We start from the raw sequence: 15,200 nt of genomic DNA on the forward strand, positions 1-15,200 counted from the left end.
TTGATACTATAAATAAAATTGAACTGAATTGAATTGAAATACTCTATTCTACTGGAGTGGAACTAGGGGCTTTTATTTTGGTATTTGTTGTCTGAGCGGTTGTTTTATTTTGAAAGGAAGCCGTTCTTATGACGTCACTCTCCAGGAACCCGAAGAGCAGACCCGTCAGCGGCGGTAGACGGTCTAGAGAGGCGGGCCCGGACTGTTCCGGTCTCTAATGTGGACTAAAGCAGCTCGAGACCCAGAGGGACCAGAGGAGCTGGAGTCCTGAATACCTGGTAAAGGGGGGGGGGGGGGACTGGTTTAATACCGGGTATCTGAATGTTTTAAATCTAAAATAAACTAAGTTTTTGTGTAATGTGTAAGACAGTTAGCTGATGTGTAACTCCTACTTCCTCTTCTCCTACTTCCTCTTCTCCTACCCACCATGATAATTATACATACACATATTTATTTATATATATTTATATATATTTATATATATATATATATAATTATCAGTAGCTGCCATTCTTCCTTTAGTTCTGCCTTTTTTTTGCTTTTAATTATAATTTATATTCAACTCAATGTTCAATGTGTGAAAGGAAGTTTGAAATTATTACGACATCTTTCATTTTAAATTCAACGTCAGAGAGAGGGAGGGAGAGACAAAAAGAGAGAGAGAGAGAGAGAGAGAGGAGAGAGAGGGAGAGGAGAGGGAGAGAGAGAGAGAGAGAGACAGGAGAGAGAGAGAGAGAGAGACATAGAGAGAGAGACATAGAGAGAGAGACATAGAGAGAGAGAGAGGGAGAGACAAGAAGAGAGAGAGAGAGAGAGAGAGGAGAGAGAGAGAGAGAGAGAGAGAGAGAAAAGAGAGAGGGGGGGAGAGAGAGATTTGTTTTGATTTTTAAGAAACATTTATTTACCAAATAAATAAGACGTTCTCCAAATCTTCACCAACATGTTGTTGCTTCACAAATGCACAAAATAAATATTAATAATAAATATTAATAATAAATATTAATATCAAACACTAACACAGAACCACAGAGTGGAAGACGGATCTTTCTGCTGTTATAGATCGATAGTTTGGACACGTTGTCCCCCTGGTTCTTTCTGCTTCTATAGATCGATAGTTTGGACACGTTGTCCCCCTGGTTCTTTCTGCTTCTATAGATCGATAGTTTGGACACGTTGTCCCCCTGGTTCTTTCTGCTTCTATAGACCGATAGTTTGGACACGTTGTCCCCCTGGTTCTTTCTGCTTCTATAGACCGATAGTTTGGACACGTTGTCCACCTGGTTCTTTCTGCTTCTATAGATCAATAGTTTGGACACGTTGTCCACCTGGTTCTTTCTGCTGTTATAGATCGATAGTTTGGACACGTTGTCCCCCTGGTTCTTTCTGCTTCTATAGACCGATAGTTTGGACACGTTGTCCACCTGGTTCTTTCTGCTTCTATAGATCGATAGTTTGGACACGTTGTCCACCTGGTTCTTTCTGCTTTTATAGATCGATAGTTTGGACACGTTGTCCACCTGGTTCTTTCTGCTTCTATAGACCGATAGTTTGGACACGTTGTCCATCTGGTTCTTTCTGCTTCTATAGACCGGTAGTTTGGACTGACCCACAATAAGATTCAACAGTGTCCGCAGACTCAGTAACCCCCCCCCCCCCCCCCCACACACAGTCCAGAAACAGTCCTCAACATGTTAAAAAGAGGCCTCAGTCTGGGACAGTCCAGGTAGCAGTGTATGATGGTCTCGTTGAGGGGACAGAAGGGACATGAGGAGGACACGGTGGGACTAATATATAATTTAAAATACATAATAAATAATATATAATATATAACACCAGCTCCATACTTGTGTATTGATACAGTATTGCCACCAAAAAAATTGAAGTATTGAAAACATAGGATTCAGCCAGAGGTGTGTGTGTATGTGTGTGTGTGTGTGTGTGTGTGTGTGGTGTGTGTGTGTGTGTGTGTGTGTGTGTGCGTGTGGTGTGTGTGTGTGTGTGTAGCAGAGACCAGACTCTCCTGAACCTGAACCCAGCTGTGTGTCCATGGTTCCACCTTTAGTGTTTAGAGGACAGCGTCCTGCAGAGACTCAGTAAGTCCCCCAGTCCCAGCTGTCCCGTAATAAAATAATAAATTCATCAATCAAGTAGAAACCAGCAGTGATCACATGATGTTCTGTTTCAGTGGACGTTGAAGAAACTTCAGGGACCAGAGGAGCGTCCTCTCCTCACACTGGAGGTACTTTACAACTCAGTATTAGTGTGTGTGTGTGTGTGTGTGTGTGAGAGTGTGTGCGTGTGTGTGTGTGTGTGTGTGTTAAATAACTGCCTTAAATGCTTCTTTTACTCCTTTTAAAGATGTAAATATGTTCTTAATGTTGATCAGATGTGCTGTGCCAAGCATCTGAAGTCCATCCCATTTCTACCATCAGGGTTTCTTTTTTTATTACCAAAAATAACACGATCACAAGACATGACAGAAGAAATTAAGACAGGAAATCAGACTACCACAATAAGACGAGACAGAACACCCAAACCATAACAGATATAGGTCTTAAATAGTTTTGATAAAGTCTTTAAAAGTCTTAAATGAGACTGGGTCTAACTGCAGAACCCTGGACCAAGCTTTATTAGTTGGAGATCCTTCAGCTCTTTGCTAAATCAGCTCTACCACCAAAGAGGATCTGAACCCTTCTAGCAGGTCAGGAGGTCTGCTTCCTGATGGTTTTGTCTCTTGTCAACCAGCTGAAACTCGGAGGGGGGCAGGAAGCCCAGCAGTCAGCGCCCAGGATGGAGGGGTCGTCTGCTCACCTCACCTTACAGATGTTCAAGTGGGGGGGAATGTAACGATTACTGTCAGCAACACGTACCGTAAGTTCTCCTCTGAAGTCCTAATGTAATAAAGCCTTATTAATGTTGAACTATGTTCATGTTCAACTGGATTTAACCAAATGCTTCAATCATTTAGCATTTCTCAAGAGCTGTTACATGTTTGTGTTCCAGTCTCGTCTCCTGACAGGACGGATGGGACCAAAGAAACAGAAGGTGTGTGTGTGTGTGTGTGTGTGTGTGTGTGTGTGTGTGTGTGTGTGTGTGTGTGTGTGTGTGTGTGTGTGTGTGTGTGTGTGTGTGTGTGTGTGTGTGTGTGTGCATTTTAATGTGAATCGGATCAATCAAATAAAAACTGGATGATAATAATTTCATAATTTCTGTTTCAGTGGATGCCAGTGGTGTTGAAGAAACTGAAGGTACATTAGCAAAAGATTAGTTATTTGTGTGTGTGTGTGTGTGTGTGTGTGTGTGTGTGTGTGAGAGAGAGAGAGAATCTTGTCAATAAGTCTGTTTTAATTATGAATATTTTCTGAAGCCCCATCAGATGTGCTGTGAGCATTTCCAATGACACCAAACCACCAGGTTTTATTCTGGAAGTAAAGTGGTTTTCTAGAAATACAAACTGGGACCAATGAAGCCATTTGGAGCAGGTTGCTGTCAGCACACCAGCATGGCATTCTGGGTAAAGCTAACAGAGGATCAGCCATAAACTGAGTGTTGGGTAGAGACCAGCATCTTAACAGCTTCCTCAAGTTCCTCTGGGCATCATGGGCTCCACCTCTCTCTCGGCACCGCTCCACCTGCTGGGTGGAGTTGCCTCTTTTCATCTTGGGAGACTCCTTGCTGCATTCTTCCCAAGATACTAGAGTTTCTAAGAGAACTACAAAGCTTTGAGGCTTTGGAGAGCAGCGCCATGTCTTGCCTCGAGGTGTGACAGCAACATTTACTGGAAAATGGAGTCGGTTCCCCAGGTCACCGTTCAGTTCCCAGTCCGGCTGAGCTAAAAGCAGAACCGAGGAGGAGGTCCTTAGAGCTGCCTTAATGAAAGGTGATTGGTTCGACTGAGGGCATCCAGGTGACTTGGCATTTTGTTAGTCCTATTTTAGCTGGTAGTTTAACATTTAATGTGGAATACACCAGATTGCCATCTCTGAACTGAAATGGTCTGCAACTGGGAGTTTCTGTTTGCATTGATCTGTTCACTTGATCTTGGGTGAGGTCATCGATAGCTTTCCAGCCATTTCTCCCCACACACCGTACGGGTACAGGCAGTACCGCAGATCCCAATGATTCAGTCATAAATATCTCAGCATCTGACATGGAGGCCTTTGGAAACAATGTGATGTTACATTCCTCTACATTCGCATCTTCCGTTCTTCTTACTTGTTCAGTTTTCTTGTGAGGACATTCTTTAGCCCAATGAAACGTGCATTGGCCAATAGCACATCTGAATCTCTTACCAGACTTATCCAGTGGATTAGTCCCCGGTAATGGCTGCCTTAGTTGTCCACTTTGCCATGTTAGGTTCCGTTTTCCTCTTCCTTGTGGTCTTTGTTCTGTGAAAAACGCCACGTCCTGGTTCATTTGTATTCTGTTTGATGAACCTGGTGTTTTCCCTTCAAAGATCCTTTTTAGCGCCGACTTCATGGAGGAGAACTTCAACTCCGTGCAAGCCGTCAGTGTCTGCTGCTTGTCTTTTTGTTGAGACAGGCCGTGTCTAACAGCTTAAAAGCCAGTATAGCATCAGGAAGCGTCATGTTATACTTATCGCTGTTCGAAATCAATTATGTAGTCCATCATAGAAACGGAACTATCTTTTGTAATGCCATCCAAATAAGAATAGGCTTTATATGCGCGGTCCTTTTCATCCTTTAAGAACACGTCGTCCAGTTTAGCTAACAACGATTCCATATCGTCTTCACTGTCCAAATCTTCAGCGGGTATTTCCATCGCTGTTTCATGAGCTCTCCCCTCAAGTCCCAAGGCAACAGCAAGGGCTTGTTTCGTCTCGTCGAGGTCGGTAAACTTCGTCCAGATTCTGACTTCATTTTTCCAACACTCATATGGTCTGGCTTCATCAAACTTCGGTGGAACTCTATAACTAGCTGCCATCTTACAACCATCCTTTGCTACAAATGTTACTCCTAATAAACACGATGTTTCCTTAGTTAAAACTTTTATTGAGTGCACAGCTAGCTAAAACACACGTGTCCGCCATATACTACACCATCTACATAACTGTGCATGTGCTAACCTGCACTCACCGGGGAGAACCTTCTGCCGTAGTGAACAGTGTAGAGGGGAAATAACAGCCAATTCTTTACTATTAGAGTATTTGTGTACGGAGACTGCATCTGGAGACAAACATCATCATACTTCATATTTGTTATTTTTGATTTCAATGCAGACGGGATTGTTCCAGTACCAAAGCCACCACGACACATCTCATATTACCAACAACAGCTCCAGCCAAACCTCCAGGATGAGTTTGGGTGTGCTCAGGAGGGGTGGACCCAGAACAAAGATGGCCGACCTCTGGATGACATCTACACACATCTGTACATCAGAGCTACTGGTGACGTCCACATCAACACACAGCATGAGGTCATGCAGCTTGAAGCTGTGAAGCCAGCCGATACAGAGACAACCATTACACCTTGTGACATGTTCAAACACCCCTCTATAGAAGACAAAGCCATAAGGACAGTCCTGACCAATGGAATCGCAGGAATTGGAAAAACCTTTCTTGTGAACAAGTTTGTGTTGGACTGGTGTAAAGGAGAAACCAATCAAGATGTTCATCTCATTTTCCCTTTCACCTTCCGCCAGCTGAATTTAAAGAAGGAGGACAAGTGGTGTTTGGCAGAGCTCATTCATGAATGTATCTGGGGGACCAGAGACATCAAAGAAGAAGCTCTCAATTCCATCTTTACAGCTCTGCAGTCATCAGGAAACACCAACTTTGACAGGAGTGAATTCAAACTTCTGTTTGTTCTGGACGGACTGGATGAGAGCCGCCTTGATCTGGACTGCTCCACCAATAAAAACAGGGCAGTTAAAATTGATGTGACAGCGTCGACCTCAGTGGACGAGCTGCTGACGAACCTCATCACGAAGAAACTGCTTCCCTCTGCTCGCATCTGGATAACCACACGACCTGCAGCAGCCAATCAGATCCATTCTGATTTTGTAGACATGGTGACAGAGGTCAGAGGGTTCACTGACCAACAGAAGGAGGAGTACTTTAGAAAGAGATTCACAGATCAGGAGCGGGCCGACAGAATCATCTCCCACATCAAGACATCACGGAGCCTCCACATCATGTGCCACATCCCAGTCTTCTGCTGGATCACTGCTACAGTTCTGGAGGAGGTGATGAAGACCAGAGAGGGAGGAGAGCTGCCCAAAACCTTGACTGAGATGTACGCAGAATTCCTGGTGTATCAGATTCATCAGACAAAAGAGAAGTTTGACCCAGAAGAGTGCATTCAGTGTATTAAGTCATTAGCAAAACTGGCTTACCATCAGTTGGAAAAGGGCAACCTGATCTTCTATGAGAAAGATCTCAAAGAGAGTGGCATTGACGTCAGTGGAGCCTCGGTGTGTTCAGGAGTGTTCACAGAGATCTTCAAAGAGCAACGTGGGAAGAAGAAGGATAAAAAAAAGATGTTTAGCTTCATCCATCTGAGTGTTCAGGAGTTTCTGGCTGCTCTCCATGTAGAGAGGGCAGTCATTAACAGAAACAAGAACGTGATGTTTGGGCAAAGTCTGGGTCAACAAATGCAAACGGTTTTCAGCAAAAAATCGGTGATGTTTAAGGTCCACAGGTTTGCTATTGACAAGGCCTTACAGAGTCCAAACGGACACCTGGACCTGTTCCTCCGCTTCCTCCTGGGTCTTTCACTAGAGTCTAATCAGATTGTTCTGGAAGACCTGCTGAAACAGACAGGAACTAGCCCAGAGACCAATCAGGATACAGTGGAGTACATCAAGATGAAGATCAGTGAGAATCTGTCTGCAGAGAGAAGCATCAATCTGTTCCACTGTCTGAATGAACTGAATGATGGTTCTCTAGTGGAGCAGATCCAACGGGCCCTGAGTTCAGGAAGTCTCTCCACAGATAAACTGTCTCCTGCTCAGTGGTCAGCTCTGGTCTTCATCTTACTGTCATCAGGAAACGATCTGGACGTGTTTGACCTGAAGAAATACTCTGCTTCAGAGGAGGCTCTTCTGAGGCTGCTGCCAGTGGTCAAAGCCTCCAAAAAAGCTCTGTAAGTATCAGATAACTGCAGATACTAACTGGATGGGATGTGTAGGGTTGTTCTCAACTAATGAATATTTAACCCTTGTGTTGTGTGTGTTTAACCCTTGTGTTTTCCACTCAGGTCAAAACCTGACAAAGACTTGACATTTTTGTCCCTTTTTAAGTTTTCACTACCACCACCTTACTAGTTTTACTACTTTTTGGAAGTCATGCTCAATAACCCTCCTTTATATAGAATGATAGTGATGAAAGTGGTCAGTTGTATTTGTAGAGAGCGTTGTAAGGAATCCAATCCACTTTTTGTGGTAATTTGGTAAAAAGGAAACCCATATTTCAGATATAGACATTTTTAAAGGAGGACAACAGGAGGGTTCAGTCAACTGATAATCTTTAGAGTCAGTCAACACATTGATTAATCAATTGAAAAACCTGCAAATAGTTTTTCAGTTTTATTTTATCCCCGCTGATTACTTCAGCAAAATTAATAAATATCTGGCATTTTGTAGTTCATTTAAGGCTTTAATTCATTTGTGTGAATGATTGGGATCCAACTTTTTTCTAGTCCATTAATAACGATCTGATTCCAGTAATATACACAATATTAAAGCTGCAGTCAGAGTTTGCTGGGCCCTTGCACCTCCTTGCATGTCGGGGTTACGTGCACGGCTCTCGGACACTGCAAATCATCACCAATGAAAATATAACTATCTGCTGAGTTCAATGATACCTCACTCAATAGTCTACATTAAACGGTTTGATAGTTATTAAAAAGGGGCGTGGCTAAATCATAGAGGGCAGGCCAAATATCTCATCCAAAGACTTTATGTCATAGAGTTCTTTAGCTGTGAAAGGGGGTGTGGCTAAAGCCTAGATGTCCTCAGGTCTGGACTCTTGTTGATTGTGGGACATTTCACGCATAATTGATCTTACAATAACTTCTTTGTTCATTGATAAATGCTCATAATTCCCGCCACGCCAAACCAACTTGATGCTTTTTTATGTCTTTTCATCGTTGAGGTCTTTAGATGACACAGACCAAATTTGAATTTGATTGGATGAAATCATTACCCCAGTAAGGACAACCTTAGAAATTTGATGGTTTACATTATTTGTGACAGAAACAACATAATTGTCAGGTTCAGGACACTTTTTTTACTAAATAAACACGGTCAAGCAAGAAAAGAGACTCAGACGGCAAATGAGCAGTTTGATAGACAATTGCAAGAGGGAAGAACCTGCGAAGAGAGCAACCTATCTCCAGCATCACTCTCGGGAACTTCAACTATTTCTCTGTAGCCAGTCGTTTTTTTACACAAAGTTTCACAGTTGTTGATACAAAGAGAACGTCTCGGGTTACGTATGTAACCCTTGTTCCCCGAGATAGGGGAACGAGACACTGCGTCGGTTACGACACTATGGGAACGCCTTTAGGCATGACAGGGCTGAATGCAAATGAAAACTACTCCAATCCTATTGGTCCTAGTGAGAACGGTAGCATGTGACGGCATAACCTTTAGGGGCATATAAGCACACCGGCACATAGCTCATTAGCTCTTTTTATGAAGCATGGCACTCCAGGCGGGGCGAGGTGCGGTGAACGACGCAGTGTCTCGTTCCCCTATCTCGGGGAACAAGGGTTACATACGTAACCCGAGACGTTCCCCTTCGAGGGGAACTCGAACTGCGTCGGTTACGACACTATGGGAACGAGATACCCACTAACCCGCGCCGAACCCCGCCTGCCCAGCGTGCAAGCAACCCTTGGGCACGACTAGGAGGAGAGCACCCGGGTGCCAGGAGCGGAGGGAAGGTCCAGACTATAAAACCTGAAGAAGGTGTGAGGAGTGGCCCAGCCAGCTGCATCACAAACCCCCTGAAGAGACGCCCCAGAGAGGAGAGCCGTAGAGGCCGCCATGCCCCTCGTGGAGTGAGCCCGTACAGCCATAGGTGAAGGCAAACCGCGCACCTGATAGGCCAGGGAGATAGTCTGAACAATCCAGTTGCTGATAGTATGTTTGGAAGCGGGGAACCCAGCCTTGGGGGACCCGAAACACACCAGCAACTGGTCCGTCTTCCTCCACCGGGAGGACCTCAGAGCGAAGACGCTCAGCGCTCTGACAGGGCAGAGCAAATGGAGCCTCCCGTCCACCGCCGTCACATGAGGCGGAGGATGAAACGCCTGCAGTACAATGGGCCCTGCAACAGAGGACTGCACCTTGGGAACGTAGCCCGGAATGGGTGCAGGATGGCCCTCACATTACCCGGGCAAACTCCAGGCACCGGGGAACAACCGAAAGAGCCTGGAGGTCCCCCACCCTCCTCAGAGAAGTGATAGCAAGGAGGAAGGCCATCTTCAGGGTCAGGTACTTGGCCTCAGCCGACTCCACGGGCTCGAAGGGGGCCTCAGCCAAAGCCTCGAGAACCACCGCCAGATCCCAGGTGGGAATCCTAGGGCGAGTCGCAGGTCTCATCCTCCGGGTCCCACGGAGAAACCGCACGACCAAGGGAAGTCTCCCCAGAGACCCATCCCCCGAAGGGGCGTGGAAAGCCGAAATGGCTGCCACGTAAACCTTGAGGGTGGATGGGGAAAGGCCCGCAGAGAAGCGGTCCCGCAGAAACTCCAGCACCTGAACCACCGGGCAGGTAACTGGGTCCAGCATGCGTCCACTGCACCAGGCAGAGAAGACGTTCCACTTCAGGCCATACATCCTCCGTGTAGACGGGGCCCAGGAGCTGAGGAGAGTCTCGACCGCTCCTTCCGTCAGGCCCGCCTCCAGGTACTGGGCCCCCTCAAGGGCCAGACCCACAGCCGCCACAGGGCGGGGCAAGGGTGAAGAACCCGGCCCCCGTCCTGGGATAGCAGGTCCCTCCTCAGAGGACGCGCCACGGCAGACCGTCCAGGAGCGCCATCAGGTCCGAGAACCACACCCGGGTCGGCCAGAATGGAGCTACCAGAAGCAGGCAGATGCCCTCCCGACGGACCCTCTCCAGGATCCCCGGGAGCAGGGCGACTGGGGGAAAAGCGTACAGACGCAGCCTCGGCCACTCCCGCACCATGGCGTCCAGCCCTAGCGGGGCCGGCGGCGTCAGGGAGAACCACAGAGGACAGTGCGTAGACTCCTGAGACGCAAACAAGTCCACGTCTATAGGTCCGAACGTTGCGCACAAGGACTCCACCACCTCGGGGTGGAGCCGCCATTCCCCGGGCCTCAGCCCCTGTCTCGACAGCAGGTCCGCACCCTGATTCTGAAGCCCAGGGATAAACATCGCCCTGAGAGAGAGCAGTCTCCGCTGGGACCACAGGAGGATCAGATGCGCCAGTCTGCAGAGAGGGCGCGAGCGCAGACCCCCCTGGTGATTCAGATAGGCCACCACAGCTGTATTGTCGGACCTGACCAGCACGTGATGACCCAGGAGTGCAGGCAGGAAGCTCCGCAGAGCTCGGAACACGGCCAGCATCTCGAGGCAATTGATGTGCCATGACGAGTGACGCTCCTGCCAAACACCCTTCGCCGAGCGGTCGTCCATGACCGCGCCCACCGGTGAGGGAAGCGTCTGTTGAAACGATTACACGGCGACAGGGAGCCCCCAGCGCGGGTCCTTGGGACAGGAACCAAGGCTTCTTCCACACCGACAGGGCACGAAGACATTTGTGCGCAACCCGTATCAGGCGGAATGGGTTCCCCCTCGGGGAGAACCCCTTGGACTTCAGCCACCACTGCAGGGCCTCATGTGCAGAAGACCAGAAGGTATCACGCTGGAAGCAGCCGCCATGAGGCCCAACACCCTCTGGAAGTGTTTCACTGTGATGGCGTGGCCCAGCCTCACACCCTTCACCGCGGCCAGAAGGGACTCGACACGAGCGGAGACAGACGTGCCAGCATTGTCAACGAGTCCCACACCACCCCTAAGAAGACAGTCCTTTGGGCGGGTGCTAGCACACTCTTCCCCTCGTTGAGCCTCAGCCCTAAACGAAGAAGATGAGCAAGGACGACATCTCGATGCCGAACCGCCAACTCCGAGACTGAGCCAGGATAAGCCAGTCGTCGATGTAATTGAGGACCCGGATGCCCTGGAGCCGCAGAGGGGCCAGCGCCGCATCCATACACTTGGTGAAAGTGCGAGGGGAGAGTGCCAGGCCGAAGGGAAGAACCCGATACTGGTACGCCACGCCCCGAAGGCGAACCTCAGGAACTTCCTGTGGGAAGGACGAATGGAGATGTGGAAGTAAGCGTCCCTCAGATCCACGGTGACAAACCAGTCCTCGGACCGGATGTGACACACGATGGCGGGGATGGTGAGCATCTTGAACCTGTATCTCCTCAGAGACCGGTTTAGAACCCGCAGATCCAGAATAGGGCGCAGACCCCCGTCCTTCTGGGAACCAGGAAATACCGGCTGTAGAATCCGGACCCGCTGTCCTGCGGGGGAACGAGCTCCACGGCCCCCTTCTCCAGCAGCGAGCGCACTTCCAGTCCCAGCACCAGGCCTTGGTCCGGGCGCACCACAGTCCGGACCACCCCAGAGAAGCCGGGGGCGGACCCGGAACTGCAGCCTGTACCCTTCGACGACGGTGCGCAGAACCCATGGGGACATTTCACCAAACCGCGCCAAGCGTCTGCAAAATCCGCCAGCGGAACCAACCCCTCGGGGCTGGTGGCCAGTGCGACGTGCCGATCGCGGAAGAGCCCCTGAAGCGGGCTGCCAGGAAGAACCCGCCGACGACCTGTAGTCCAGGAGCCGAACCTCCGGCCACTGCCACCCCTCGGGGAAGGCAGAGCGGAGAAGGCCCGGCGGCGGCTAGGGAACCGAGCCGCTGGAGGGGACCTCAGTCGGCCTCCGGGGGCCAACACACAGTCAGGACCGCCTCGCCTTCCCCTCCGAGACCGGATGACGGCCCTCAGGTCCGACCTGCCGGGGGGGGGTGCGCGGGGTGGGGGGGGCGGGAGCGTTGCCCAGCGTCCCAAGCCACTCGAGGGGGACCGCGAGAAGCGACACTCTGTCTCTGGCGCCGGCGGTGGGAGCTGGTAGGGCTGAGAAGGGCCAGCCGACCCAGCAGAGCGGGATCCAGTCCGGCGAGGGAAAAAACTGCTGGAATGCCTCCCCCTGGGACCTCACATGGCGAACCTGTCGACGACAGAGTTCACCGCCTCCCCAAACAGGCCCGTAGTAGAAACCGGCGCATCCAGAAGGAATTCTCTGTCCTTCTGCCTGATGTCCGAAAGGTTCAGCCAAAGGTGTCTCTCCGTGGCCACCAACACAGACATGGAGCGACCCACAGCCCGGGCCGTAGCCTTGGTGGCACGAAGCGAAAGATCCGTGGCCCGGCGTAGCTCCGCCACTCCTCCTCAGAGGGGCCTCCTCTCTCGTCCATCTCCAGCAGCAGGTCCGCCTGGTAGGCTGCAAAACCGCCATGGTGTGCAAGCACGCACCAGCCTGGCCTGCCGCCATATACGCCTTCCCCACAGCGAGGAAGTCACCCGACACGGACCCGTCGGCAGCGCCGGCTTGCCAAAAGACGACGTCAGCTGGGGAGAGAGGTAACTAGCAAGAGAGTCTTCAACCCGCGGCATCGTCCCGTAGCCGCAGTCCTTAATACCTGCCCATTGCCAACTCCAGCAGCTGGGGAGTAGAAAAGCCGGGCAGAATAAGGTTTATCCCATGATCTACACAATTCACTGTGTAAATCCGGAAAAAACGGCATGGATCGGCGCGGGGGCACGGAGTGGCTCCGCAGGAAGCGATCATCCAGCCTGCCACCAGCGTTAAGCTCCCTCACAGCCTGTGGCCAATCCAGTCCGAGTTTTGCCACGGCCGAGTCACCACATCCAACAGCTCATCATAGTCCGGCGCGGCGCTCTTCTGATGACGTCGGTCCGACACCCGGAAGTCCTCAACTCTTCCATGGCGCCAAGCACAGCCGGCTCCTCAGAGCCAGAGCGTGGACCGCCTCTCAGCCTGCGTCCCGACAGAAGAAGCCGAGTAACGACCAGGGGAGTCGGAATCGGCAGACGAAGGACGAGAAAGGGCCTCAGCGTCTCGGAACCCCCAACAGATCCTGCTGCGAACCCCATGACCGGACCCGACGTGCCGCCTCAGCGAGCGCGGGGCGAGCCACGGGGAGAGCGTATCTGTCCGTCACTGGAAAAGAGGGCCACGCGGGACCTCAGTACCCGCATGGGCAGGGCCTCGCAATGGTCACAAACAGCCCCCTCAAGCTGCCGTGGCGTGCGACAGGCCCAACAAGCACACACAGTTCGTGAGAATCGCCTACCGTGATGAAACGCGGGCAGGGAGACACACATCTCCGGAAACGGTACAAGCGCTCGGACATTATTCCAGGTGAGTAGGATACAGGAGCTTATTCAAAACCAACATCAACCAACGTGCCTGCTGAATAGAAAAAAGCTAATGAGCTATGTGCCGGTGTGCTTATATGCCCTAAAGTTATGCCGTCACATGCTACCGCTCACTAGGACCAATAGGATTGGAGTAGTTTTCATTTGCATTCAGCCCTGTCATGCTAAAGGCGTTCCCATAGTTCGTAACCGACGCAGTTCGATGTTCCCCTCGAAGGGGAACATCTGTTGTTTGGTTTATGCCTACGCTACAAACCAGGGCACAGTGCAGGTCGCTAGGCGACGTGTACTTGACCGACCTCGAATCTAAGACACTTGCTACCCTCTGTGGATACAACGGTGAGACATCTACAACTTCTGAAACAGCAGCAACTAAAGAAAAACAGTTGCTAAATGTGCATATAAGATTATAAAAATATATAAGCATGTAAGAATATATGACAAGCAAGATATGAATATATAATAAGCATGAAAGTTATAATAATTTAAGACACTATACAGAGAAATATGAGATAAAAAGACTGAATTTCTAAATGAATTCTCTGTCAATAATTGTTGCTTTATTACAAAATCTTCTTCAGGCTGAGGGCTGTAACCTGTCAAAGAGAAGTTGTGAAGATCTGTCCTCAGTTCTTCAGCTCAGAGTCCTCTAGTCTGAGAGAGCTGGACCTGAGTACAACAACCTGCAGGATTCAGGAGTGAAGCTGCTCTGTTGGACTGGAAGAGGTCCACACTGCAAACTGGAGATCTCAGGTCAGGATGATAAACCTGTAAAAGATTAATCAGATCTGTCACATGTCAGTTGTCTTCAGTGAGCTCAACATTTCTCTTCATTAAAGTAGTGCATACCTAAATATAGGGTAAAGCTATATTAATAAATATAGAAAGTTTTTCACATATGTTCTGCATACATCTTCAGGCTGAGTGTCTGTAACCTGTCAGAGAGAAGTTGTGGAAGATCTGTCCTCAGTTCTCAGCTCAGAGTCCTCTGGTTGGAGAGCGGACCTGAGTACAACAACCTGCAGGATTCAGGAGTGGAGCTGCTCTCTGCTGGGACTGGAGAGTCCACACTGTAAACTGGAGACACTCAGGTCAGGAATAATAAACCTGTAAAAGATTAATCAGATCTGTCATATGTCAGTTTTCTTTAGTTATTACTCACTTCTCTTTCATTAAAGTAATGCATTCTTAAATATAAGGGCAAGTTATATTAATAAATATAGAAATCTTACACACGTGTTCTGCACATATTTCAGGCTGGTGGCTGTAACCTGTCAGAGAGAAGTTGTGAAGATCTGTCCTCAGTTCCAGCTCAGAGTCCTAGTCTGAGAGAGCTGGACCTGAGTAACAACAACCTGCAGGAATCAGGAATGAGTGCTCTCTGTTGGACTGCAGGGTCCACACTGTAAACTGGAGGCACTCAGGTAGGAATAAAAACCTGTAAAAGATTAATCAGATTGTCACATGTCAGTTGTCATTAGTGAGTTCTCCATTTCTCTTCAATTAAAGTAATGCATACCTAAATATAAGGGTAAGCTATATTAAATGTACATAGAAATGTTTTCAATATGTTCTGCACATATTTTCAGGCTGAGTGGCTGTAACCTGTCAGAGATAATTTGAAGATCTGTCCCCAGTTCTCAGCTCAGAGTCCTCTAGTCTGAGAGAGCTGGACCTGAGTAACAACAACCTGCAGATTCAGGAGTGGAGCTGCTCTCTGCTGGACTGGAGAGTCCACACTGTAA

The 15,200-nt window shown here is 49.1% G+C and overlaps 2 protein-coding genes across 2 annotated transcripts in view; both read left to right on the forward strand.

Moving 5' to 3' along the window:
• The window catches only part of LOC116679008 (NLR family CARD domain-containing protein 3-like), a gene marked incomplete at its 5' end in the record, with an annotated part of 31,637 nt that extends 16,502 nt beyond the window's left edge, over positions 1 to 15,135 (forward strand). The window contains 2 exons of the mRNA XM_032508755.1: positions 14,712 to 14,760; positions 15,093 to 15,135. Coding sequence (XP_032364646.1) covers positions 14,712 to 14,760; positions 15,093 to 15,119 — 76 coding nt within the window. The remainder of the gene's footprint in view (positions 1 to 14,711; positions 14,761 to 15,092) is intronic.
• On the forward strand, positions 169 to 14,441 carry LOC116679005 (NLR family CARD domain-containing protein 3). The gene is made up of 9 exons (XM_032508753.1): positions 169 to 278; positions 2,005 to 2,093; positions 2,186 to 2,239; positions 2,746 to 2,871; positions 3,004 to 3,045; positions 3,219 to 3,248; positions 5,240 to 7,103; positions 14,037 to 14,208; positions 14,375 to 14,441. Coding segments are annotated over exons 2-8 (2,238 nt in total). The 5' UTR covers positions 169 to 278; positions 2,005 to 2,092; the 3' UTR covers positions 14,158 to 14,208; positions 14,375 to 14,441.
• Positions 15,136 to 15,200: the final 65 nt, after the last annotated feature.

The sequence above is a fragment of the Etheostoma spectabile genome, unplaced genomic scaffold (assembly GCF_008692095.1).
Source record: "Etheostoma spectabile isolate EspeVRDwgs_2016 unplaced genomic scaffold, UIUC_Espe_1.0 scaffold00009138, whole genome shotgun sequence".
NCBI classification, from domain to species: domain Eukaryota; kingdom Metazoa; phylum Chordata; class Actinopteri; order Perciformes; family Percidae; genus Etheostoma; species Etheostoma spectabile.